Raw genomic sequence first — 24,618 nt, forward strand, 5'->3', positions numbered from 1 at the left:
AGGCTGATCACATTTTTGACCAAGGACTGTGGGCTCTGCTAAGTGCCAGGAACAAGGAAATATTTTCTTTGCATGATCAGTAAAAAGGATCAGGAGGATTTTCTTGCAGCATAAAAAGCACCTGCCTGCCCACACCCTCCTACCTGCTTTTCTTGCAAACAGAACTGGTTTGATTTCCGCCCCCTCCCCCAGTATTCAATTTTCTTTTCACCTCCAGGTTGAGAAAGTCTAGCTCCAAGGGGGTCATTTTTAGAGACAGTGATAGTCATCTGGAAACAGGAATCTAACATGTAAACACTACTGTAGCTTCTAAGCCCAGCAGAAAGATGGATTTGGGGGCTAACAGGTGAACTGGGAAGCAGGACACCTGGGGTCTCTGCCTGGATCTTGGTTAAAATCAGGTTTCTGGGCAAAGACCAGCATGGAACAAGCTGGCCTTGTGTTCAGAGCAGGCAAAATGAATACAAGGACTCCTGGATTCTATTCTTGGCTAGTGCAAGTAGGAGTCAGCTGCTTGGCTTCTTATGGATCTTTTTTGGATCCTAAGAGATGACGCAACATGAATCAGCACTTCCCATGCAGCTCAAGGGGCAAACTCCCAGCCCAGCACTCATTTTGCCCAGGGCAGTCCATACTTGGCCCAGACAGAGACCTGAAGACCTGTCCCTTTTACACTTTGGGGCTGTGAGTCAAGCAGAACAGATGCTCACAAGCAGAATAGTGCTTTAGGGTCCCTTGCCTTCATTCTGGCTGAGAGAAGATGGAGGTGGTGTGAAGAGCTATGGGGGGCACATTTCAGTCTTCTCCACTCATGGTAGCTAACCATGAGGCCATTTTGGCTGCCTGAGCTTCTGAACATGCCCTGAAGGGGAGGGAGGAGGTTGGGAGGGGCTAGTTCTTTGCTCAGCTTTGCTGGCTGTAAGCTCACGAGAAGAGAGAGAGGATGGTAAAGAGAAGGGGGAAAAAATGCTCCTCTAGCCTTGAAAGTGGCACGTGTGACCTCCCCTCCACGAAGCCCTGTGGCCTCAGCTTCTGGCCATGGAACCTGGGGGTGGGACCACGGCCAAGGATCAGCTGGTGGAGAGATAGCCCTTGGCATCATAGTACTGCTCCTAGGCTCTGGCTGACTGGGGCACACTGAAGCCAGCCAAGGAGAGACCAGCATGGCAGCTGCTGTGCTAGGAGAAGCCATGAGGCTAACCCTTGCCCCACCTCACTGCTGCCAGGGATCCCAATTCAGTCCTGCACTGGTGCTGAGGCTGGCACAGGGGCTGGCGGAGGGGAACAGCAATGCATATCTCCAAGCCTATGGCTGCTGGGGCTTGTTCTGGCTTCTGGACAAGGTTAGATGCCCTGTGGGGACTGCTAGGGACAGAGGAACACTGGCCATGGCTCCTCCTGCCCTGGGCCCACCTTGGCCTGCCTCTGACATGCCCCTAACAGTACTGCTCTTGGGAAGGGGATCTCCAATCAGGGAGATTCAAAGGGTAGGAGGGCTCATAGAGCACACAGGCCATACTTTCCTGATGACCACAGCCTGTTGGAGAGGTCACTTTAAAGGTACAAATGCATCATACATGAGTTGCTGTGAATCACCAACATGCACAGGATGGGGCACAATGGCCCCAGAGAAACTCCACCATGTTGGAAGAGGAGTGAGGTGATATCCTGGCCACTGCAGATCTCATCCCATGGATCTGAAATGCTGAGATCCAGAGCCCTCCTCTCAGGGGGTAGAAACAGGCCTGGCTACCCTGGCATTACAGGGGTCGACAGCAGCTGAGAATCCAGCCTCCTGGGCTCTGTGAAGAGGTCTGGTCCTGGGCAAGCCCTTGTATGGCCTGGGCTTGCCAAGGATCAGCCAGTGTGTGCCCTCTCCCAGCCAGTCCCTTCTCTGGGTTACTCATGTGGCAGAAACCCAAGACATAAGGCTTCCCCTGCTCTGCCTCGTTCCCCTTTACATAGGGCTGTGGATCTCAGCAGGGCCATTCCCTATCACAAGAGGGGGCTGTAAAGGAGTCAAAGTGCCTTTGAAGGCAGCGGCAGAACAAAGCCGAGAGCTGGGAACATGTGGGAAGGAGAGCAGGGTCCAGATCCTGCCAAACTCCTCACAGGGCATAGAGACAGGAGAGAACAATAGCAAATAGGTCAGAGCACAGGAAGCAGAGGGGAGAACTTGCCATGTACAGTACAGCATGTGTCTGCACGGTTATGGTGTCTAAGTAATTCTGAGATTGTGTGTGTGGGTGGGTGGGTGTGCATGTACATGCTTTAAAGTGCATAAGAGAAAAGCTCTGTGTGTGACTTTGTATGGATACATACGACTGTGCGCATGTGCACGCAAGTTGTAGATGTGTGTGCATGCACTCACATGCAAATGACTGTGTGTATGTGTGTGTGTCCATATGGAGGCATAAGACCATGATTGCATGCAGCCAGGTGAGTGTATGCATGTGTGCGCAAGCTCATGTGCAAATGACTGCATGCATGTATATGTGCGCACTTGTGTACAAGTGACTGCATGCGAGTTATGTAACACAGAGAAGGAGCAGCTTCCAAATGAGAACATGCTCCTAAATCCACTCCTTGCCCCGCACTATCCACCCACCATGCCCCTCTCTGTGCCTTGCTTTCCCTGTCTGCAACATGGGTAAACACCCTTTACCCACATCATAGGGAGAAGGTGAAGCATAATCTACAGATATCCTGCAAAGCACTGAGATCCCTGGTGACGGAGGCAAGTGAGAGGGGGACATTCCCCTTTTTCTAGGCATTTCTCTGTCCAGCTGGAGCAGTCCCATTCCTGCACAGAGTCTGGCTTGCAGTACAAACTTGACAAGGCTTGGCAACATCAGCAACACAAGCAGATTGTCAATGGCATACGTAGCCTCAAATTAGGGGTTTAAATAGGCCATGTCAGTAAACACACTGGGCCCGATTCATCTCGCGCTTACATCAGCACATCTCTGTTGACATTAGATGCACAGCTCCCGATTTATACCAGGTGGAGGAGAGAAGTGAATTGGGGCCCTTTGATTTTGCCATTGAGGTTTGTTAAGCTCTGAAGGTGCTAATTAAAGATTTGAATGTGTGTGTTGGGGGGGCGGGGAGCTGGGACATTGCACTCTTCAAGCTGGCAGCGTCTGAAAGCTAAAATAGGGACAGCGGCAATGACAGAAGCATGCCTGTAACTCCATGGAAATCAGTTGGCATAGGAGCAGGGGCTGCTCTTTGCTATGTACAGCACCTAGCATGAAGGGGCCGGAGGTGGCTGGCCTCTGGAAGATACTATAAAGCAACAACCAGAGAGAATTTGGAAGGAATTAAATTCTGCCTTGTGGGGTCAGCTGTTCACAAAAATACGTGCACCTTTCAGATCCCACGTTGGGACCCCACATCAAGGGTTAAGGAGATCTTGAATGGCCTGCAAAGTGCATGCTGGCCCTTTGCAAAGTGGTGGATATGAATGAGGGATGGTCACTGTCCTGCTGACTCATCCTGGCAGCTGAGCTAGAGGAAAATCTGACCTAAAAATTGCCAGAATCTCACAGTGAACAAATACTAGATCTCAATCTCTGTCCTCATTTCTTATCCAAAGCCTCCATAACCAAGGAACAAGGGAGAGAGGACTGAACACATCACTAAGATCCAGCATCATCCTGTTCTAACCCCAGCTGGATCACAGGGTAGCTGGGTGAGGTGGGACCAGTCACGTCCTCTCCCAAGCCTCAGTTTCCCTACACATAGCATGGGGAAAGGAATCTTCACCTAGAGAGATGCTGCTGGGATTGTTTAACCTCCATAAGGCACTTCCCCAAAGCCCTGCACAATGGTCTTCTCCCAGCTCAGAGCCATTTAAGAATAAAACACACTGACTATTTTTAGGGGTACAGAATTAAAAAAAACAACACAACAAAACAGTGCATCATCTCCCCCTGCTGGCCCAGCTCTGCAGCAGCAGCGCTAAACCCCACATTTATAGTCATGGGGTTTGGCACTCATGGGGTTTGAGCACCTAAATCCTAGAAACCCCAAACCCAGGGAGGGAACATGAAACTGATCAGAAGCAGGAAGTGAAACTGACTAGGTCTCTCTGTTCCTTCCCTGATGGAAAGGCTGGGGGAAGAAGAAGAGGTTTTCTGTGCTGTGGATATTTTTGAATTTCAAAATGATTCCTGTTCTATATCAGGGAAAAATCAAACCTTTGCAAAATGAGAGAGAGAGAGACCCAATTCAGCCTCACTCATTGTTACCAGAAATTCCATCCTCATCTGAATTGTTAGGAACATTCCTGCGGAGAGTTTCGGTGTCGCTGAAGAATTCCCCATTCACTGTAGCCATGAGCTAGCTACATTGCTAGCATGGAGACAAGTGAGTGAGGGTAAAAGGCATCTTGTGCCAGATCATAAAGAAAGCTAAGCATCCTCAGGAGAAATGCAGAGCTGAAGCAGTCCACAGAGCATATGGCTCAAAGCAGGATCAGGAGAGAGTACCCCATGCACAGACCTAGAGAACCAGCCCGTCTGAGATCCGCAGAAGACTGGGCTGGGCTCTTGGCACTGGGGTGAATTTTGCCAGGAGCTTTAGTTGGATGGGCAGGACCGTACCTTTCAGAGATGGAGGGGTGTAGGTGCATGGGTTGGATCTCTTCGTTTTGTGCAGATGGCCCTCACCCATGGCTCTCTGGAGAGGAGAAGAGAAGGGTGATCAGGAGATTTGCCTTGAGCATGCAGGAAGGGGCAAGATCAGGGCAGGGAAATTAAGCCAAGCAGCCACTCAGCCAACGTGGCCCATCCCTCCCCTGATAAAAGTTGGACTGGTGGTGGGAACCTCTCAGTGTCCTGTTGATGAAGACAAGGCCACCTTTTCCAATGCTAGTTGTTAAGCATAGATGCCCTTACTGAGATGGGAAAAAACTGGGGGTGACAGAAGCAAAATGCAGGGAATCCAAAGCCAGGGGTATAGATATCAGCACACCTCTGAAAACAGCTTTTGCAAAGCCCAGGTCACCATCAGCTAGTCAAGCTGTATACAAAGTGCTAGAGATTGCCTTAAGGTTGGTGCTAAGATCTAGACTGATAGGCTTAGACCAATGGAAATGGGAAATCCAGAGGCAGTGCGGGTTCCACCCACCCACTGTGCTGCCAATGTCCATCAACCCTAACCCTAACCCTGGGCCTCCCTCCCTGGGGCCTGAAAGGCACTGAGGCAGGTGAAGGGAAATGGGAGTGGCTTTCTGAGGACAGAGAATCTAGTGTGGGCTTTCAATTACTGGAGGAGGAGCCCCGAGAACATATGGCTAATTCCTGTGTTAATAAACCCAAACTCCAAGGGGGGGTTGGATCCTACCAAGGGTCCACAGACAATGTCTGGGAGCTGGTTGTGGAACATCTGTTGGCACCCAGGCCAGTCAGAACCAACTGTGGATACCTGCAACGTGCTGAGACACAGCACGTTCATCTCACATAAGCTGCAGAACACCCGTCAGCTGGTAACAGGTTAGAGTCCTCACTGACCCTACACGGGGGCTCCATGTGACCTGGCCTTCATGAAGACAAGTGATTCTATATTGTGCTATCCAGCAAGGGGCTTATTTTATTTTAATTTATTGCACAGTAGCAAAACCATGCCGCGATTATAAGCTGTGGATGTGATAGAGTTACAAAATGTGGGATCTCTGCCTTACAAGGCAGGGTTGAAGAGCAGCCAAAACACCAACCGGTTCCAAAGCCTCTGACTTCCGGCTCCTATTCATGTCTCCCTGCTCCACTGTGGCACTGCCTCTTGCCACATGCAGTGAGGAACTTAATTGGATTCAAGATCAAGGAGAAGTCATGGAAAATGCGAGCGGAGATAAGCTCTCGCCAGATCAGGGTGACACAGCAATAGATCTGGCCCTTGCGACAGCCAGAAGTGTTTGTTAACTTCCAAGATAACTTTGCCCCTTGGAATCTAGCCCTGCTATACCGGATTTACAAGGGCAAAAAGGCGGCACAAGCCCATAGATCAATAGGCTGACATTCCCCTGTACTCCCTCATGCACTCCCCTTAGTAAATTCTGAATGGATTTGGTGATGATTAGTAGAAACCAAAAGCAGTAGCTGTCCACACACAGTGCAAGTGACCTTTGCTGCTCTGCTCAGGACCCTCACTTCTCATCTAGAGCCCCTCCCTCATTAATTCAGCTCTGGGCTCCTCAACCAGGGTTTTGTTCATTGCAACTCCTTTCTCTTCCAGCCCTGGGCACCCTATACACTGTTCCCCCAATACCCCTCAGTCCCAATCCACAACCCTCCCACTGTTAATCCTGTCCTGGAGTCACCCAACTCTACCACAGGCCCCTGCAATGAATGATTTGCCACTACCCACACTGATTCCTGCCCAAATCTTGCAGCTGTTGTGGTGGTAAAAGGCAGTGCCAGTACAGTGACAGGGGTGATTTTTCCACAGGGAGGTCAGAGTGAATCTCCCTGGAGATGGTTCACTCCTCTGATGTCCCGTCTGTGTCAGCCCCAAACTAAATGCCCACCCCCCCAGCCAGCTTACCAAGTAGAAAGAGACTTCAGCATCGTCACCAGCACGCCCTTTCACCTGACTCCAGTAGAAGGGACTTCCTGAGTCTTACTGCATCTTCATAGCTTTCTCCCCCTATCCCTGTCTGTTTCTCTCCCCTACCCTTCCTCATGGAGGTCCCCCCTCCTTCCCACCTGTCACTCACCTGGTATGGGGAAGACTCCTCTTCTGTAGGAGAAACAAAAAAGGCAAAAAACAGGAAAAGAGTTAAAGACAAAGAAAACACAATCTTGGGACAAGCAGCAGGGACGCTTGGTGCTGGGTAGGGAGGGGCCCCAGATCCATCTCTAGTAAGGATGGAAGGTGAAACCCAAGTAGATTGAAGCACCATGCCCTGGTTGAATCTGCCCTTATTCCCCCACCCTATGAGCAGAGCGCTCTACCCACCAGATGGGAAGTGCCCCCAATCCCAACCCCAGCTGAGATCAAGATCAAGATCAAGAGGGAGGGTGCCCAGGGGACTCTGAGTCACCTGTCCAGCACCATGATGGAACTGCCCAAAGCTGTAACAGCCCAAAGCTGCCCCATGGTATCTCAGAGGCTATGGAATCTGTGCCTGGGCTCTGGGAGAAAGTGTTCCTGTGGTACTCCACTGGGGGAAGACCTCCCACTACTCAATGGTAACAAACTTACAGTAACTACTGCATCTGTTTGACCCTTTTACAACAAAGGCCAAAACCCAGGACCCTCATGGACAGCCTCTGCACTGGAAATATATTCTTAACTGATCCATTTTCAGCATCTACATGACCTCAGCTTGTCTGCATGTTGACCCTCTCACACATGGTACTTGCAGATATCACACACATGTGACCTTGTCTTGGAGGAGGTCAAGTCACCAGAAAAGACAGTGCTCATGACATGGAACTCCACTGAATGGCTACTGGGCCCAGGGGAGGGAAGTGGGGCAAAAGGGGAATGAGACCACCCACCTGCAGTACAGTTTGTAGGATTGTAAGGCCCAGAAAGGGAATAGAAAGAGCATTTTCATGTGCATATTTTTAAATACGCATGGTAATTTGTCATTAAATATGATCATTTTAGGTTTCTGATGCAACCTTTCCAGTTCTCAAACCTCACCACACGGACACCCATCCCCCTTTTAGTAGGGAAGGTGTCAACCCCAACACACACACACTCCCTGTTGGCCCCCAGTGAGTGAACAACGGGTGTGAGAGGTTCTCCCAATGCTGTGGGTCTTCCCCTCACCTCCCCTGAGCTGCCAGTGGGGTTGGCTTTCTGCCCCATCCTTTCCTCCCCTCTAGCAAGGCATTCTCAGCTCCATGGCCCCAGAAGCCACTTCTGCCCCGTCTGCATAGAAACTAACCTTTGCCTGCCCTCCTCACCCTCCCTGACATGCCCCTTGCTGCTCAGGGGGCTGGGCCTGAGGGCAAAGCTCCCTTCTTATCCCCTCACCTAGCAGAACAGGCCTCACCTGGGGATGAATGCTCCGACAGCTGGAAGAGCATGGCCGGCGTGGGCCTCCGTCGTCGGATCTAAACAGAAAGGAAGGAAGAAAGTCTTCAGTGTTGCTTTGTTGCCCCATGAGAGGAGAGGAGAGGGCAGCATAGGGAAGCTGGGAGATGAATATTTGCCTCCGGCTTTCTTCTGGCACCAAAGCCACCATCATTGTGGTCTAGCTGGGTGTCTCCTTCCTTTACCTTCCCCTTCAGAGCCACTGTTGTGATACCCAGAAGCATCAGGCCATGACCATCATCAGAGGATGAGGCCAGAAGGCTAGGCCTAGAGCTCACATGGCATTTTATAGGCTGTGATGCTTATAAAAAACTCAGGTCACTAAAGTGTGTTCTAAAAACCCACCACAATGACCAAAACCAGGTCTGTGTTTCTTTGTGGTGCCCCATTTGCCAGCAGCCTCCCGAGGTCTCTCATCTCAGACTGTTAGCACTCTGGGGCTGGGATCATCTTTGTGTTCCATGTCTGTACAGCTCCTATTACTGTGAGACTCACCATGCCAGGACTAGGCTTGCAGGCACTACAGCAACATAAGTAATAACTCATAGTAAAATCCTGCTGCCCTCATCTACTCCATCCCCAACACATGCCCCCTCCCGTCCTCTGCTGGCCCCACTCAAACCCAAGGGACTTGTCTTCCACTGCCTGACAGTGCCCCAGGGCTCATACCAAACCCTTACAATGTACACACAGTACATCACTGCTGCCCTCTTTTGCCCTACACCTTGTACAGGCTACAAACAATACAACAGCGACAGCAAAAGGACAGGAGAAGCTTTCTCTCCTGCCATGCAACTCTGGAGTTGCCATATTATCTGCTAGGAGCCTGATGAAGATTGCCGCACCGCAACCTCATCCCAGACCTTGTGCTGTTAAGAATGCTCACAGCTCTGGAATTGCTGAACTCCCTGAGTTCATTTAAAAAGAGTTGGTGCATTACGAGCCATTGCAATTCCTGAGGAAAGATTGAAAACATGACTCACGTGAACCCCGAGGGCTCAGAGATTGGTGAGCGAGTGAAAGGATCTCTCCGTTCATTGATCTGTTACAATCTCATGATCTTTTGTGCCGGCCTCATGATTTCCAAGGGTCTGACTCACGGACTGTGAAAGCTTCAGGCTGGCCAGATGGCTCAAGCTGGGGGAAACTCTTGTCCTTTTCCCTTTTGCTTTCTTTCAACCTTCCACACTCCTTCCCTCAGTTGTTCCAAGGCTCTCACATTTGCCAGGAAAGACCCTGTCCCTGGGGTGCTCTGCTGGGCACCAATCAGGCCCAAACTATTAATAGCAGTCACCAATCAGTAGCAGCTGCATTTTGCAGCTTGAAATAGAGACAGAAGGTCCCTAGACCACTGGTTAGCGTACCAGGCTAGAAGCCTGGGTTCTCTGTTCTGCTACCAACTTCCTATGTGAACCTGGGCAAGTCACTTAGCCTCTCTGGGCCTCAAACCCTATCGGTACTGGAGAGCTAACAGCACCACCTGAAAGTCAAAAAATGCCTGAAAGCAATGGGAGTGAAATTCATATCTAAGGATGAAATTCATTAAAAGGGCCTATCTTTTTCCAGAAGACACAGCTGCTTTGACACACAGGAACTCAGCACTCTCTGAACATCTCCTTAAGGTACCTCAGCTCAGACACTCAGGAACTCGGGCACCCTCATCTATTGCCCAGGTTGGAAAAACTGAGGTCAGGATTCCCTTTAGAAATATCCCCCCCGTCCCAACACACACACAACCACTGGGTATCAGCCTTCATGGCCTGTTGGCCTCTGCAAAATAGGAGGCTGATGGTGCTACTGGTGACATTTGCCACATGGAGACAGATCCAGGGGCATTAGACAGAAACCTTCGCGCTCAGTGCCCAGAGATCAGCCACGGGACAGCAACTCGAGGAAGGAAATTTCCGTAGCACTGAAACAAGGCCTTGCATTTGACCTGTAACCTTGAGGTCACATGGCACTCAGGCTCTCCTTTTAGATGACTGTGTGTTGCCAAGGGAGGTTTTGAGGGCAGTAAATGGGACATTGATGGGTTACACTCACAATGCATGAGGACAAATTGGTTTGGCAGAACTAGCTCCTTTCTGAAGTTGCAGCCAGCATTTACTGACTGTTCCCTCTCCCTGCACCCTCTCATTGCCCACCCCACTTACTCACATGGGAGCTACAAAGCTACCAGCCGCATGGCTGTCAGGAGGCCACAGCAAAACAGAACTGAGACCTGTCATGTTGTCTCCTCCCCAGATAGGCTTGGGGGAGTTCACAGGACCCAGATCTTCACTCTTCTGCTCCCCCTCCCCAGAGGTCTGGTTGGCTTGTCAGAGACTCACGAGGGCTTGACCAACACACAGAGTTTTGTGCAACTGCTGCCTGTGACTTTTGCAAATTGAGTTAACCCTGTGCGAGAATAGGTGGGCATCTGCACACTGCCACTTTTGGCAAGCAGCTCAGGTTCAAGTGTGCAAGTGCACGGTATCTTGCACACACAAGTTCACCCAAGATTTGCATGCACAGCCTAGCAACTGTGGTAGTTCGGATGATTTTGTGAGCCTCTGCATACAAGTGCCTTGGAGAGAGAGAGTGCGTGCGTGCGTGTGTGTGTGTAAAAGCACCAGGGAGTTTGAGAGAACTGGGGCAGATATGTGGGTGTGTGCATCTGTGTCTGTGTGTGTAACGGCATCAGGGAGTTTGAGAGAACTGGGGCAGGAATGGCATTCATACTCGTGTGTCACACCTGTGAGTGTGCATGATGTGTTACGTTCATGTATGTGTTATATTTGTATAAATATATGCCATATGTGTGGCCTAAGTGCATGTGTGTTGTGTGCCTAAGTAAATGTGTGTTGTGGTAAACGTGTCAGGTAAATGTGTTGTGTATATAGAGACGTGTAGATGTGTGTGTGCGTGTGAGTGTGTGCGTTCACATGTGTGCATGTGTGCTAGGGTCATATGCCAGTGCCAGCACCTGTCCTAGAAGGCAGTATTCCTTCTTTGCTGTACCCCTCGCCCTCCACTCTGCCCCAGACCCACAAACACAACTGAACCTGTTGATATGCCCCACTTACCATCTCCACTGCCCGTGGGTCCAGCTGGCTGGGGGGTGCAGGGACTGAAAACTGGATCTTCTTGCGATCCTTGGGGTCCATCGTGCTGGTGGGCTCTGTCTCTGTCTCTTCTCTCTCAGCTCCTGAAACCAGCTTTCAAGTCCAGGTCCTCCTTCTCTGGAGCTCTCCCGTTCCCTCTCTCCTCTGAACTCACGGGGAAGGGAGAACTATGCTGCTCAGTCCCCTGGAGCCCCGTGCTCCAGCCCAGATGGCTCCTGTTCGAGCCTCACAAAGGAGTCTCCCTCTGCTCTGCTCAAATGTGCCCGCTCCCCTGTCACCCAGCAGAGTTAGGCAGCTCCATCCCCGCTGCAGGAGTGACTCGTGTAGGTAGGGAGGGCAGAGGCAGAGACAGTAGGAGGAGGCAGGGAGGGAGGGAGCACTGCCCTCCTACCAGCTCACTGGAGCCACGGTCTGAATTATTAATCCTCTGGGCAGGGGGCAAAGGCCTCGTTTAATGAGCCCTCACCGGGAGCCGATTCGGGTGGTTTCAAACAAAACCATCCGTGTTTAACTCTTTAATTGCCCAGCTCAGGAGAGGACCCCCTCCCCTCTGGGAAATTTGATTGCATTGGGATTAGTGCCTGCTTGCAGAAGGGTGTTTATGTGGGTGTGTAGGTAGGAGGCAGTGCTGCTCAGTAGGACAAGCAGGCACTAGACACGGTGCTCTGAGTGGGTTCCAAGAAACTTAAGTCCTAGCCTTGGTTCTACCAGTAGGCTTAAAGCAAGTTGCTTAGCTTTCCTGTGCCTCAGTTTACCTACCTGCAGCACCCACTTGCTCTTGCTAAATCCCTCCAAGATTTGTGGGTGACAAACTAAATGGAGGTGCCATCCCAATAGACAACTCATTTTGGTTTCATGTGCATGTGGTGTTCACATCGTGAAGCATACATGCAAGCGCAAATCATTTTAATCCTGGGGGGCACTGAGATAGATGCGCATTGGCTTTTTGCACATACCTCAGCCTGCATGCATGTGTGCACACATGTGCATGTGGCTGAGTGTTCATTTGTCACATGAGTGGGTGCAACGGGTTATTTGGGTGTGTGGTGTGTACCTGAGTGCCCTGGTTGTATGTGCCTATGAAAGCAGGCATTGTCTTTCAGGAGGTGTGTGTGTTTGTGTTGGCTTTGAATTTTCTGAGTAGCACATACCTCATTAAAACACTCTTTTCCAAGAGCAGCCCAATAAATTGAAAGATGCTGCATCTTAAAGGGGAAGGCTGGGAGGAAGTGAAGCTAGCAGACAGAACTAGGAGCGGGACACAGGAAATCTACCAGATTCTCTTTTATGCTTTACCACGGACTCTGTGGCTGACCTTAGATAAATCACTTAATCTGCTTTGGGCCTCAGTTCCCCATCAGTAAAATGGGGATAACATTCTCCTACCACAAAGGTCTAGAGGGTAAAAAAAAAAACCCTTAAATGATCAGAAAGGCCAGATAAATACCTAGTAGACCTGACCAGAAAGACATTGTATGCCCTGTAGGTCATGTGACATTCCTCTGTTTGCTTTTGTCCCTCAGATCAGGACAAGAAGTGACAATATTAGAATCCATTTCAGAATAAAATGGTAAGAAAAAGAATATGGTTCAGAAATATTTTTGTTTCATTTGAGTCTAGGATGTCCATAATGTACTATGGGAACTTATCCATGGGAGGTATCATGGGAGATGTAGTCCAAGCAGATGACAGGACCTATAAGGGAATATGAAGGCACAGTGGGGTTCAAACTACACCTGTCATGCTGCATCATGATGGCTCTGGCAGGCACAGGGAACAATGTCAACCCCCTGCAAAACTATAGTTCTCTTTTTGATTTTCCTATTGGAAAGTTCCACCCAAATCAAAACCCTTTCCGTGGGGAAAAGAAATCTAGAAATAGTTTTGGCCAAAGCCCATTTCCTGATGGGAAAACGTTTCTTTTGGAAGTTTGCAGCCAACCCACACAACTTGGTAGTTAGGAACGACTCATGCCACATGAAGCAGATGTACTCCAACTTTGCTGTTAAAACTTTGATTACCTCACATGGATCTAGATAAGAGCCACCGGTGGGATTTGCAGTTATTTAAGATCCTTTCATCTGAAGTTGTTCAAGTGAGATGGAAAGGCTGTTTTACAAGATTTACTCAAGTTACTTGACTTGTAAGCATCACTTACGTGGCAGAAAAGAATAATTCTCTTTGCTGCAGGGAAGCACCAGGCGAGTTCCTCCAGCCATTGTGATGCAGGTCAGACCAGACAAAAGGAACAGGTCCTTTTGGCTCATTAATCCACACGCACCTTTACACCTTTCATGGATCCGGGTAGCCCAGTGCTGGCCCAAGATACCAGAGTGCTAGGTACTGCACGAACAGAGCAGAGAGAAAGTTCCTGTGCCAAAGGCCTACAGTCTATAGGCAAAAGGTCAGCCTTCAGACACTCTCAGCAGGGTTTGCCAGCTGTGCCTATGTTCTTTCCAAAGCGCTCAATCCTAAAATCTACGGCTTGGGTCTCTAAGCTAGTATGAACTAATATGGCTGCATTAACTTCTCTAACAGACATCAGCCAAGAGGTTAGGACTCTGTTTCCACATTTCTTGTGAAAAAAAGCATTTTGGACAAAATTCCAATTTGCTTATAAAAGCTCTCATTTTCATCAATATTTTCTTCTTCACTTGCAAAATATTCACAGTTTTGAGTTCTTGGGGGTAGGAGGCAGATCATTTTCTGATTTTTCAGTGAAAAAAATCAAATTGTTCTGCAACCAAATCTGATTTTGTTTGGTAAGAGATAAAATCCAGCTCCCAGCCTGCTCTCAGGAACAACCAGCAGCACCTCTCATCATACCGACACTGTGCTACATAACACAAGTCTCTGACACTTATTTTAAACTGATATTAGATACAAAAAGGGATCTAATTATTTTCCCCGACTTACCTGTCAACCCCATCAGTCTTATGTTCTTTTCCATATGACTTCAGCTTTGGCCTTGTCTTCTCCAACAGAAAAAGGCTGGTTTTACCCCATGCCAACTAAGTATCACACAGTATCATCCTAATGTGGACAGGACATGTCAGTGGAGCACTGGATAAACCAATACCCACGACAGTTTGTGGCCCTATTGTACATTTGCCACTGACTCCCTGTGTAACCTTGGGCAGGTCACTTGGTCTCTGGGAAAAAAAGTCTCCAGTGCCCAACTGCATAGTAGGGATTATAGCACTACCTGCCTCACAGGAATAGCGTGAGGACAAATGGATTACAGACCATTCAGCTTCCAGGTCCTACAGTAATAGGTGACTGGCTGGTTCTAGGAGTCCTTCAGATGGATGGCTCTGGTTGGCTGGGAAACCCAGCTCGTCACTGGCAGGTGTCATTACAAACCTTTAGCCTGGCTCTGATAAGGAGGATGCTGGGTGACGTGAGCAGCAGGGCTGAGCTGGCTCAGGCTCAGGGATTTCTAGGTGAGCCAACTGCTTTAAATGGCTGGGTTCCAGAAGCTGTGGTTACAGCAAAATATTTACCCAAGCGAGGCATCCAGCAATCCAAATCCGCCTCCCTTTCACCCAGATCCGTTACGGAAAATAAAGCAAAAGCGCTTTCCGCCGTGTGGTCTAGTGGGTGGAAGGCTGGGCTGGGATTCAGGATGCCTGGGTTCTTTCCCTGCCTCTGCTATGTGACCTTACTCAGAGCAGCAACCAGGGGTTTTAAAATAAAATTAAAAAAGACAAAAGCAGACCAGGATGTAAAAAAGCCCCAGGGATTCCAGCCTGTAGCCTGGCACTGATGCCTACCTAGTCCAATTTCAGTGCCTCAGGTTCCCAGCCAGAGTCCATGCTTATCAGCTCAGTCTTCCTCTCCAGGTCTCTTCTGCTGACATCACTGCTTCCCAGTCCCAGTCTACCCCTCCACCCTACCTCTCAGTTCCAGTTTCTCTTGCCACCCCCATTCCCAGCGACCCCCACTGCATGATCCCTAAGTTCTTTCTCATGATCTATTCCCATCCCTCTCAGTATCCCCCTCTCTTGTCCCACTTTGCATTCAAATCAAGCAGCTCCTTTCCCACATGCCTGGGCTGCAACAGTGGTATTAGTTTAAGCATAGAAAAAAGAGGTTTCCAAACCCTAGCAAAATACTCCCTACCCCAGCACAGCATTGGGCTGCTCAGACGTTGGTGGGAGTCTGCCCAGTGGGATGGGATCTCCAGGTACTTCCAAGGTCAAAGGTCAAAACACAGCTGGGCTTAATTGAGCTAGTGTGGTTACAGGGCACCTGTTTCTAAAGCCTATGGCACAAAAGTGAATCACGTGGGCAGCATCACATCCACCCTTCTTGGATTCCCCAGCCTGGATAACTAGGAAACCGCATATAGCTGGGGCAGCCTTTGGCACAAATCTGCCACCTTACACCTCGTTTCAGGGGCTTCACTTCCAAATGTCTGAGCTTCTACTGCGAATGCGCAAACTGAGGTTTTATACAGGTTCCAAACTTTTCTGGGTGAATTCCAAGGGCCCAGTGCAAAGCAGGAAAACCAGTCGCAGAAAAGAGACGATCTAAAAAAGGAAATCATAAAAAAAAGCCACTGCCCCTTCTGCTCTCCTTGCTATCTGAGGCAGCTGGACTATGTTGGGGTTCCCAGGACAAAAAGTTCAATGGATTTAAATAGGATGAAGTTACAAGCAACTGAAAACAGAGTCTTAGCAAGAGAAGGGTCAGGGCCCTGTTCCAAACCCACCAATTATACCAAACTTGGTCCCTACCTGAAATGCCTGATCTCCAGGGGCGATGGCAGGCAGGAAGCATCTTCCAGTGCCAAGAAGGGCTCTTTTGTTGACTCACTGCGAAAAGGAACCTCATTCTCAGTTACAGCAAAAAAGGCCTTGCAATCTCAGGCTGGTTCTGCAAACCCCAGAGAAAGGCCATGATATTCTCAAGGTCTCCGGTTCTTACGGCCCATACGCTCCTCTGCCTCACGAGCATGTTCTTACACGCTGCCCATGTTGAAGTCCCACAGGGTGGGGATTTCTCTGGACTAGTTCTGCTCTGATTCTATGTGAAGCATTCACGTGGCTGGTGCCACCACCAATGAATTGGAGACTCCAATGCTCTTGAATGCATTATTGTCAGGTCTTTTCTTACTGCTGTTTGCACCTAGCAAACAGGAAGCCTAGGAGCACAACTAGGGCTGCAGCACAACAACGCAAACACATCTGTGAGGAAGGGAAGGTGCGTAGGGATAACTAGACCCAAACTACAATCTCTGCAACAAACCAAGGCATGGGGAGTACAGCAGACAAAGCAAGGAAGCCCACAACCAGGAGACCTGGGGCAACAGTCACAAGCTTCACCAATAATCAGCATCTGTCAGGTGCTACAGGTAGACTTAACTAGGGACCTGCTGCTTCTTTAAGCCAGTGAGGAGGTATGTGGGTGCAGCCAGCCTGATCCACCACAGCTAGCCAAGCAGGGTAGGGTGGACTGTTGCTAACACACTCATACTGGCTTGTGCCTTGGGTGTGTTGACCTCTGCAGGGCAAAAGGCAGGGAAGCACCTTAGAGTCTAACTGGTTCAAAGAGGAGTGAGCTTTCGTAGGCTACAACTTTTTCCGCCAGGTGCTCATGGATGGTGGCACACAGTCTCATCCTTCCAAGTGCTTCTGATTTCCCAGAATTCCAGAGGAAAGGCATTGCTGGTGCCCACCAACCCTCCCTCCCCAGTGCCGTGGGAGCAGCTGGGCAGCTCCAGCCTGGCCCAGGGTTGGACTCTCATTGTTGCTGCTGGGCTCATTCGCACCTGTGCAAATCTCCTCAGCTGACAAGCCAGCCTAGCAGCTCTGGAGGGACCAGAGCAAGGGTTATGCCAGGCCCAGAGCCATCCAATGGGGCTTCCTGGGGCTGGCACCTTGCCATCTCCAGTGGCACCGCCCAGGCAGCAGCATGTGATCTCACAGGGAGCTGGCACTGCATGAGCATAAGGAACCCAGCAGGTTGTTATGGCAACAGGTTCTTTTTGATTGTTGTTAAATCATTTTGCACAGGCTTTTTTTGGTCCTAAAGCAGTTTTTCCTGGGAGACTTCTCCCCCGCAGGAAGCACTCAGCACGAAAAGAGCAGGGCAGGTGTCATGTCCCCCTCCCACCCCATCCCATCCCATCCCACCCCTGCCCAGGGAAGGACCCATGGGTTTGCAATGTCTCACCTCACTGGCACATTCTTCACAGCGCGTCACCTCCCTGGAGGACATGGCTCACGCCCCAGTGCACACATGGCAGGGGGCACAGAACAGTTCCATGCAACAGAGGAAGGCTCCAGGGATGTTCCTGGGGCTGAGATGGGTGGTGGGGCATGAGTCAGGCAAGGCGGACACTGGCAGAGCTGTATGGGCAGATGCCAATGGGGCTTGCAAGTTGGGAGTGAGGGGCACTAGCAGACCTGTTGGAGAACTAATGCCAGGACAGTGAGGGACTGTAGGCTGAGGACGAGGGGTACTGTCAGAGCTGAGAGGGAGCCCAGAGTTGGGCTAACAGAGAGCTGTAGGCTGGGATCCACATGGCACAATACCATGCCCTGCAGATGCCCAAGTGAGGCTGAAGACCCAGAGCAGTCCAGTTGCAAAAGCCCAGCACTGTGCCCAGGCTAAGGTACCTCAGGAGGGTTAATCAGGCCAGAGGCATGCCATGAGAAGGTGGATAGGTGCTCCAGAGCTAGCTCAGGGGTCACTACACAGCACTGTATGGTGCTACATGGATGCACCCCCAGCAGTATGTGAGCCAGAGCTAGACTGGGACACAACCCAGAAGTAAGGGGCACCAGCAGGCCTGCCTATGGGGAAATGAGAACTGGAATAGCAACTGGGGTGTGGGGAGGAGGGACAGGGGGAGTGAGGTCAGAAGTAGGGGTCTCAACAGAGCTGAGAGCAGCCCTGGCTCCACCAGCTCCCGTGGAGCCTGGAGAATGAGGTGAAAATCAGGGTTCCTCAGGGAACCAGGTCATGGAGGGGTTAAATGGTAGATCATAGTGTCTGGCAGTATCCCTTTCCACCGTACAGCATCTTCCATCCCACAGCACTCTGAGGGTCAACATGGGTCTTGCAGTCAGAGCAGTATTGCCAGCATCCTGATGCAGAACTAATGACCTGGTCTTAGCCCTGGCACTTGTGCAAACCCAAGGGGAGCAAAACTGGACATGTCTTAAGGCACACCCACCCCCCAACACATCTAACACAGACATCACACACATGCCACCCGTCCACCCTGAACACTCTTGTCCTTGGACCCATATTGTTCAATATCTTCATTAACGATGTGGACATTGGAGTCAGGAGTGGACTGGCCAAGTTCGCCGATGACACCAAACTTTGGGGCAAAGCAACCACACCAGAAGACAGGAGGGTGATCCAGGCTGACCTGGACAAGCTCAGCAAATGGGCAGACGAGAACCTGATGGTGTTGAACACCGACAAATGCAAGGTTCTCCACCTTGGGAGGAAAAACCTGCAGCTTCCTTATAGGCTCAGCAGTGCTACACTGGCTAGCACTACTGAAGAAAGAGACTTGGGGGTCATGACTGACCACAAGATGAACATGAGCCTGCAATGCGATGCTGCGGCTAGTACAGCAACCAAAACACTGGCTTGCATCCATAGTTGCTTCTCAAGCAAATCCCAGGACGTCATTCTCCCCTTGTACTCGGCCTTGGTGAGGCTGCAGCTGGAGTACTGCGTCCAGTTTTGGGCTCCACAATTCAAAAAGGATGTGGAGAAGCTTGAGAGAGTCCAGAGAAGAGCCATGCGCATGATCAGAGATCAGGAAAACAGACTTACAACCACAGGCTGAGAGCCATGGGGCTCTTTAGCCTGGAAAAGCGCAGGCTCAGGGGTGATCTGATGGCCACCTATAAGTTTATCAGAGGTGACCACCAGGATCTGGGGGAATGTTTGTTCATCAGAGCACCCCAAGGGATGACGAGGTTGAACGGTCGAAAACTCCTGCAAGACCATTTCAGGCTGGACATAGAGAAGAATTTCTTTATTGTCCAAGCCCCCAAGGTCTGGAATAGCCTGGCATCAGAGGTGGTTCAAGCACCTACATTGAACACCTTCAAAAGTAAATTGGATGCTTATCTTGCTGGGATCCTGTGACCCCAGCTGAGTTCCTGCCCTTTGGGCGGGGGGGCTGGACTCGATGATCTCCCGAGGTCCCTTCCAGCCCTAATATCTATGAAATCTGTGAAAGTCTATGAAATCCACTCTACACATGTGCCCCTAACCCACACATGCACATCTACAAATTCACTTACCTATGTGCACCATATCATGCCCTTCTACCCCAATGCATGGCTGACACTGTACTGGAAACTAATGGCCCTGCAAGTAACACACCATGTTCACAACATACTCACACCGCTGTTCTTAACACAGAACCCTACCTCACACACACATACACACATTTCTCCCAAGACACACATGCAGACTTCAATCCTAACATATACCTGTAAAACACACACATATACACATGATCTGGTTCTGTTTTCTCTCTTTAGCATGCAGGTGCACACATACATGTGTGCACGTGCACACTCACACAGTCTGACTTTGCTATCATTCACACACATACATGCATGTGTGGTCTGCTTTTGCTTTTGGGGATACATGCACACACACATAGTCTGATCCAGCTCTCTCTCTCACACGCACCCACACACGCGTGCGCATGCGTGCATATGCAATCTGACCCTGTTTTCATTCATACACATGCATGCATGGTCTCATGGTCTTAGTCTCATGCATGCAAACATGCATGTACATGGCCAAATCCTGCTCTCCCTCACACACGGATATGCACACAGTCTGATCCTGTGCTTACTCACACCAGTTTTACCCTGGTGTGGCTCCCTCAATCCAGCATAGGAATCCTGGACTTGCAGGGGTAGGGGAGAATCCGTCCCCCTGGTTTCTAGCTGATGGAAAAGGCTGCAACTTCTCACAGCAGCAATTTCCCTGGCAGAGAGAGAGAGAAAGTAAAAATAGCAGAGCAGTTAGCATAATTGCCACTTACTGCCTCGCCCTCCTTTAGGAATTAAATTACATTTTATTACTTTGATTTTTTTTTGATGGCACATAACATGGTTGCTGTTATCTTAGAGGAGCCTCCAACCCTGGAGGGAAAAGAACTGGGGAGAAAAGGACAGGAAAGTAGGGAGAAGAAGAGGATAAAAGGTCAGGTTGTGGGTGGGGCTTAGAGATAAGTAGGTGGGGCTAGGACAGTGAATTTCCCCCCGGGGTGGAGCTTGGAAGGCAAGGACTTTAGGGAAGCTTAGAAGGGAAGGACAGACCTGTAGGACTGAAAGGGATGAGACAAGAGGGATGAGGGGACTCTCACAGGAGGAGAACACTGGGAAGGAAGCAGGGTAGACCAAGTTCGCTGCTGACCACAGCCCCTTGCCCCAGGCTGCTCCCTTAACCTGAGAGCTCCAGCCAGGGACAAGGTGGGTGTGAAGCCACCCAGATCAGGGCCACTTCGCACTGGTATCAGTGACCAATATGGAGGGTCACTGATGAGCCAGGCCTCATGATGTTAATGGCATCCCTGGCTATGCCACCCTTGTCTCACATTCCGGTAAGGCTGAGTCCACGTTCTGTCCATGCTATCTTAGTCCACACAGTCTGTTCCTCCCCACAAAAACCTCAATGGTGCATGGAAGGTCTCTGGATCAGAACAGCTCAATGCTTCTTTTATGCTACTCCCGTTATGCCTGGGGCATGGGTACAGGGGCATCAGATGCATGATGTGGAGTCAAAGACTATTGCCTGCTCCTGTTAGGGCCCCTTGGTACTGGGGAAAAGATCTAGGATCTTGCTTTAAGAACAGCTTACAACAGCACCTGTGACAGAGTGTGAACCCAGCAAGCATTTCTGCTGCGCAAGTACATGAGCCAATGGACCCCTAAATTTCTACAGGTGATCCAGCCACTACAGCGTGACAAAGAGCCCCAGCTCCAGCATGCACATTCTCAATCATTACCTGGTATGGAAATTATTTCAATAGAAATCCAAGCAAAAGCCATCTTGGAGGATTATTTTCCTGCTTTTTGGGGTCCAGTCTCAGTGGGACAGTTGTCTCCCGATACACAAGCAACAAGGAACACAAAAAGGTCTTGGTCCTCTATCAGCTACTGTGATGCTGGCTCCAGTCCAGATGCTGTGATGACACACTAGCACTCCAGCTAGGCAGAAGGGAGCATGGAGGGGTCAGAGCCTGGCTTCCAGCCTCAGGCAACCAAGACGTCTCTCCTACTTAGGACTCTGTGGTGTTGGTAGGAGATGAACCTCTAGTGAGTTTCTGTTCTGGGGTCCAAGATTCAATAAGGTTGTTGCTGACTTAAAAAGGATCAACGTTGGACAAAGTTGAACTAGCTACCCGGATCAAGGAGAACAAGAAGTCCTTTTTTAAATAAATAGGGGGCAAAAAGAAGGTACTGGGTAACATGGGGCCCTGCAAGACACACTAGGAATCTGGTCGTCACACCAGACGACAAAGCTAGCCTATTTAACGACTTCTTTGCCTTCATTTTCCTGAGCAGGGACCAGATCAGCCCCCCGCACCGGGCCCCCCTCAGGCCCCAGGGGAGGTGCACCCAGGCCAAGGGTCAGGGAGGACCTAGTCAGGGAACTTCTGGGGGGACTGGACGTATTTAAATCAGCTGGTCCAGACGATCTCCACCCCCGAGTGCTGAGGGAATTAGCTGAGGTCATTGCAGGTCCCCTGGCACGGCTTTACGAGCACTCGTGGTGCTCTGGTGTGGTACCAGAGGACTGGAAGAGGGCCAATGTGGTTCCCATCTTCAAAAAATGGAGGAGGGAGGACCCGGGAAGCTATAGGCCAGTTAGTCTTACCTCAATCCTGGGTAAGTTTTTTGAGAGAATTATTCTGGCACATATCCACGAGGGGCCAGCAGGGGAGATTATGCTTAGGGGCAACCAACACAGGTTCATTAGAGGCAGGCCCTGTCAGACCAACCTGGTGGCCTTCTATGACCAGGTCACCAAATCCTTAGATGCAGGGGTAGCAGTGGACATAGTCTTCCTGGACTTTCAGAAGGCCTTCAACATTGTCTCTCATCCTGTTCTTGTTAAAAAACTGGGGGACTGTGGTGTCGACACCCACACAGTCAATTGGGTCACCAGCTGGCTGGAGGGCCGCACCCAGAGGGTGGTGGTGGATGGGTCATTTTTGACCTGGAGGGATGTGGGGAGTGGGGTCCCCCAGGGCTCGGTCCTTGGGCTCAACATCTTCAGTGACTTGGACGAGGGGGTAAAAAGCACCCTGTTCAAATTTGCTGATGACACTAAGATGTAGGGGGATGTAGGCATGCTAGAAGGAAGGAATAGGCTACAATCAGACCTAGGCAGGTTACAGGGGTGGGCGGATGAGAACAGGATGGGATTCAACACTGACAAGTGCAAAGTGATGCACCTGGGGAGGAACAACCGGCACCATACCTACAGGCTGAGGAACTCCTTTCTTGTCAGGCAGAAAAGGATCTTGGAGTCATCACTGATGCCAAGATGAACGTGGGCCGGCAGTGTGAGGATGCAGTCAGGAAGGCCAATCGCACCTTGTCATGCATCCACAGACGCATCTCAAGCAGGTCCAGGGAGGTGATCCTCCCCCTCTATGCGACACAGTCAGGCTGCAGCTAGAGTACTGCATCCAGTGCTGGGTGCTGCACTTCAGGAGGGATGTGTACAATATGGAAAGGGTCCAGAGGAGGGCCACTCGCATGATCAGGGGACAGCAGGGCAGGCCCTATGAGGAGAGGCTACGGGACCTGAACCTGTTCAGCCTCCACAAGAGAAGGCTGAGGGGGGGTCTAGTGGCCTGTTACAAACTAGTCAGGGGGGACCAGCAGGCATTGGGGGAGTCACTGTTCCCCCGAGCACTGCCAGGAGTGACCAGGAATAACGGTCACAAGCTGGCAGAGGTTAGATTCAGATTAGACATCAGGAGGCGCTACGTCACTGTCAGGGCAGCTGGGATCTGGAACCAACTTCCAAGCAAAGTGGTGCTGGCTCCTACCCTGGGGGTCTTTAAGACAAGGCTGGACAATCACCTTGCTGGGGTTGTTTGACCCTAGTACTTTTTCCTGCCATGGCAGGGGGTCAGACTTGTTGATCTGCTCAGGTCCCTTCTGACCCTACCAACTTTGAAACTATTATGTGAGGCTCAGAAGCCCCCCACCTTCCCTTAGAAAGAGAGAGGCTAGGCTGGAGATGTGCAATCCATGTAATTATCCGAAAGCTGGTGGAGAGGTGATGCAGTCTATCCAGATGTAACCAGAGCAGAGGTCTCTATATCTGGGGGACAAAGACAGAGCAAGTTCCAACAACCAGAGCTGAAGCTCTAGAAATTCAGCCTAATAATCAGATGCCGTTGTTAAAAGCCAGGATAATTAACTATCATAACAGTTTAGGCCAGGGACACAATGGGCTCTCCATTGCATTCCAGCTGGAAACCAATGCTGGGGTCCTGTAAAAGATGTGCTTAAGCTGGTTCACTGTCCTGGATACAGGAAATAAAGGGTAAGCTGCTGTGGCCTGTGTTGTGTTGTGTCAGACTAGATCAGTTATTCTCAATCAGGGTGCCATGAGATCCTTTTAAGGGTGCCACAGGGTACTATGCAATATTAGGCGTGCAAACATCTACAGCTGATTCACAGGATAAACCCAAAAATTTTCAGTAGGAATCCATAGTGTGAAAAACACTCTACTCTGCTATGGGCTTTCTGAGTTCTTTGCAACAGAAGAATTGCTCTAGTATTTTTCCCTAGTCAAAAACAAAAGCTCAGAGCTGTCATGATACACCAAGGGTCCTCCAAGCAGCATAAAGGGGCTTTAAAGTGGTGCCCCTGACAAGCCACCCGGCTCCTTGGCTGCTGGAAAGCTGATGTAATAAGGGTTTTGCACTCCCCTTCCCCTGTGCAGCAGATGTAGCACTACACTAGGGCTAGCCTCTGCTTCACCAGAGAATTGGGAACTGGAGCCCAAGTTAGAGTAGCCCCCTGAGGGTCCTCTATCACAGACAACTGGGTAAGCAACAGGCTAACTCTGCCTCTGGGAGCTCACAGAGGAGCCTGAGCAGGGAAGAGATGGGAAACCCCCACTCCAGGTCTTCAGGGCATAGGGCAACAGTGCCCATAACACTGGAAACACTAGGTCATGGCAGCTTTTCCTTGAGGGAATAAGGGCTGTGAACACTGTGGGGCTCCATCTAAGTCATGTCTGTGCAGCCAAAGCAGCTGTGTCCATAACCCAGATCAGCTCACCATAGTATGAAAGGTGAGAAGACTTGGGCTGCCACTCTGCTTAGCAGCAGAGTGTTCAAGACAGGGGTAGCAAGGTGGGTATCATCTTGTCTTCACTACTCTCTGTCCTAGTGCTGCACAGCCACCCCCTGTGTTTGTATGGGAAAAGGCAACAAGAAAAACAG

General features: G+C 50.3%; 1 protein-coding gene across 6 annotated transcripts in view; it reads right to left on the minus strand.

Moving 5' to 3' along the window:
- The window catches only part of PPP1R1B (protein phosphatase 1 regulatory inhibitor subunit 1B), a 56,083-nt gene that overhangs the window by 17,025 nt on the left and 14,440 nt on the right, over positions 1 to 24,618 (minus strand). For 3 of the 6 annotated variants that reach the window (XM_090044525.1, XM_090044526.1, XM_090044527.1), the window contains exons 5-7: positions 8,009 to 8,069; positions 6,719 to 6,741; positions 4,608 to 4,683 (exon numbers count right to left, since the gene is read on the minus strand). In XM_090044525.1, the coding sequence (XP_089900651.1) occupies positions 4,608 to 4,683; positions 6,719 to 6,741; positions 8,009 to 8,042 (133 nt within the window). In that variant the 5' untranslated portion in view covers positions 8,043 to 8,069. Of the gene's footprint in view, positions 1 to 4,607; positions 4,684 to 6,718; positions 6,742 to 8,008; positions 8,070 to 9,032; positions 9,206 to 11,114; positions 11,675 to 24,618 lie in introns of those variants that run through there. The other 3 variants (XM_090044523.1, XM_090044524.1, XM_090044528.1) reach the window with 3 other exon arrangements.

The sequence above is a fragment of the Crocodylus siamensis genome, chromosome 4 (genome assembly GCF_052110815.1).
Source record: "Crocodylus siamensis isolate JL-2025a chromosome 4, ASM5211081v1, whole genome shotgun sequence".
In the NCBI taxonomy this organism is placed as follows: domain Eukaryota; kingdom Metazoa; phylum Chordata; order Crocodylia; family Crocodylidae; genus Crocodylus; species Crocodylus siamensis.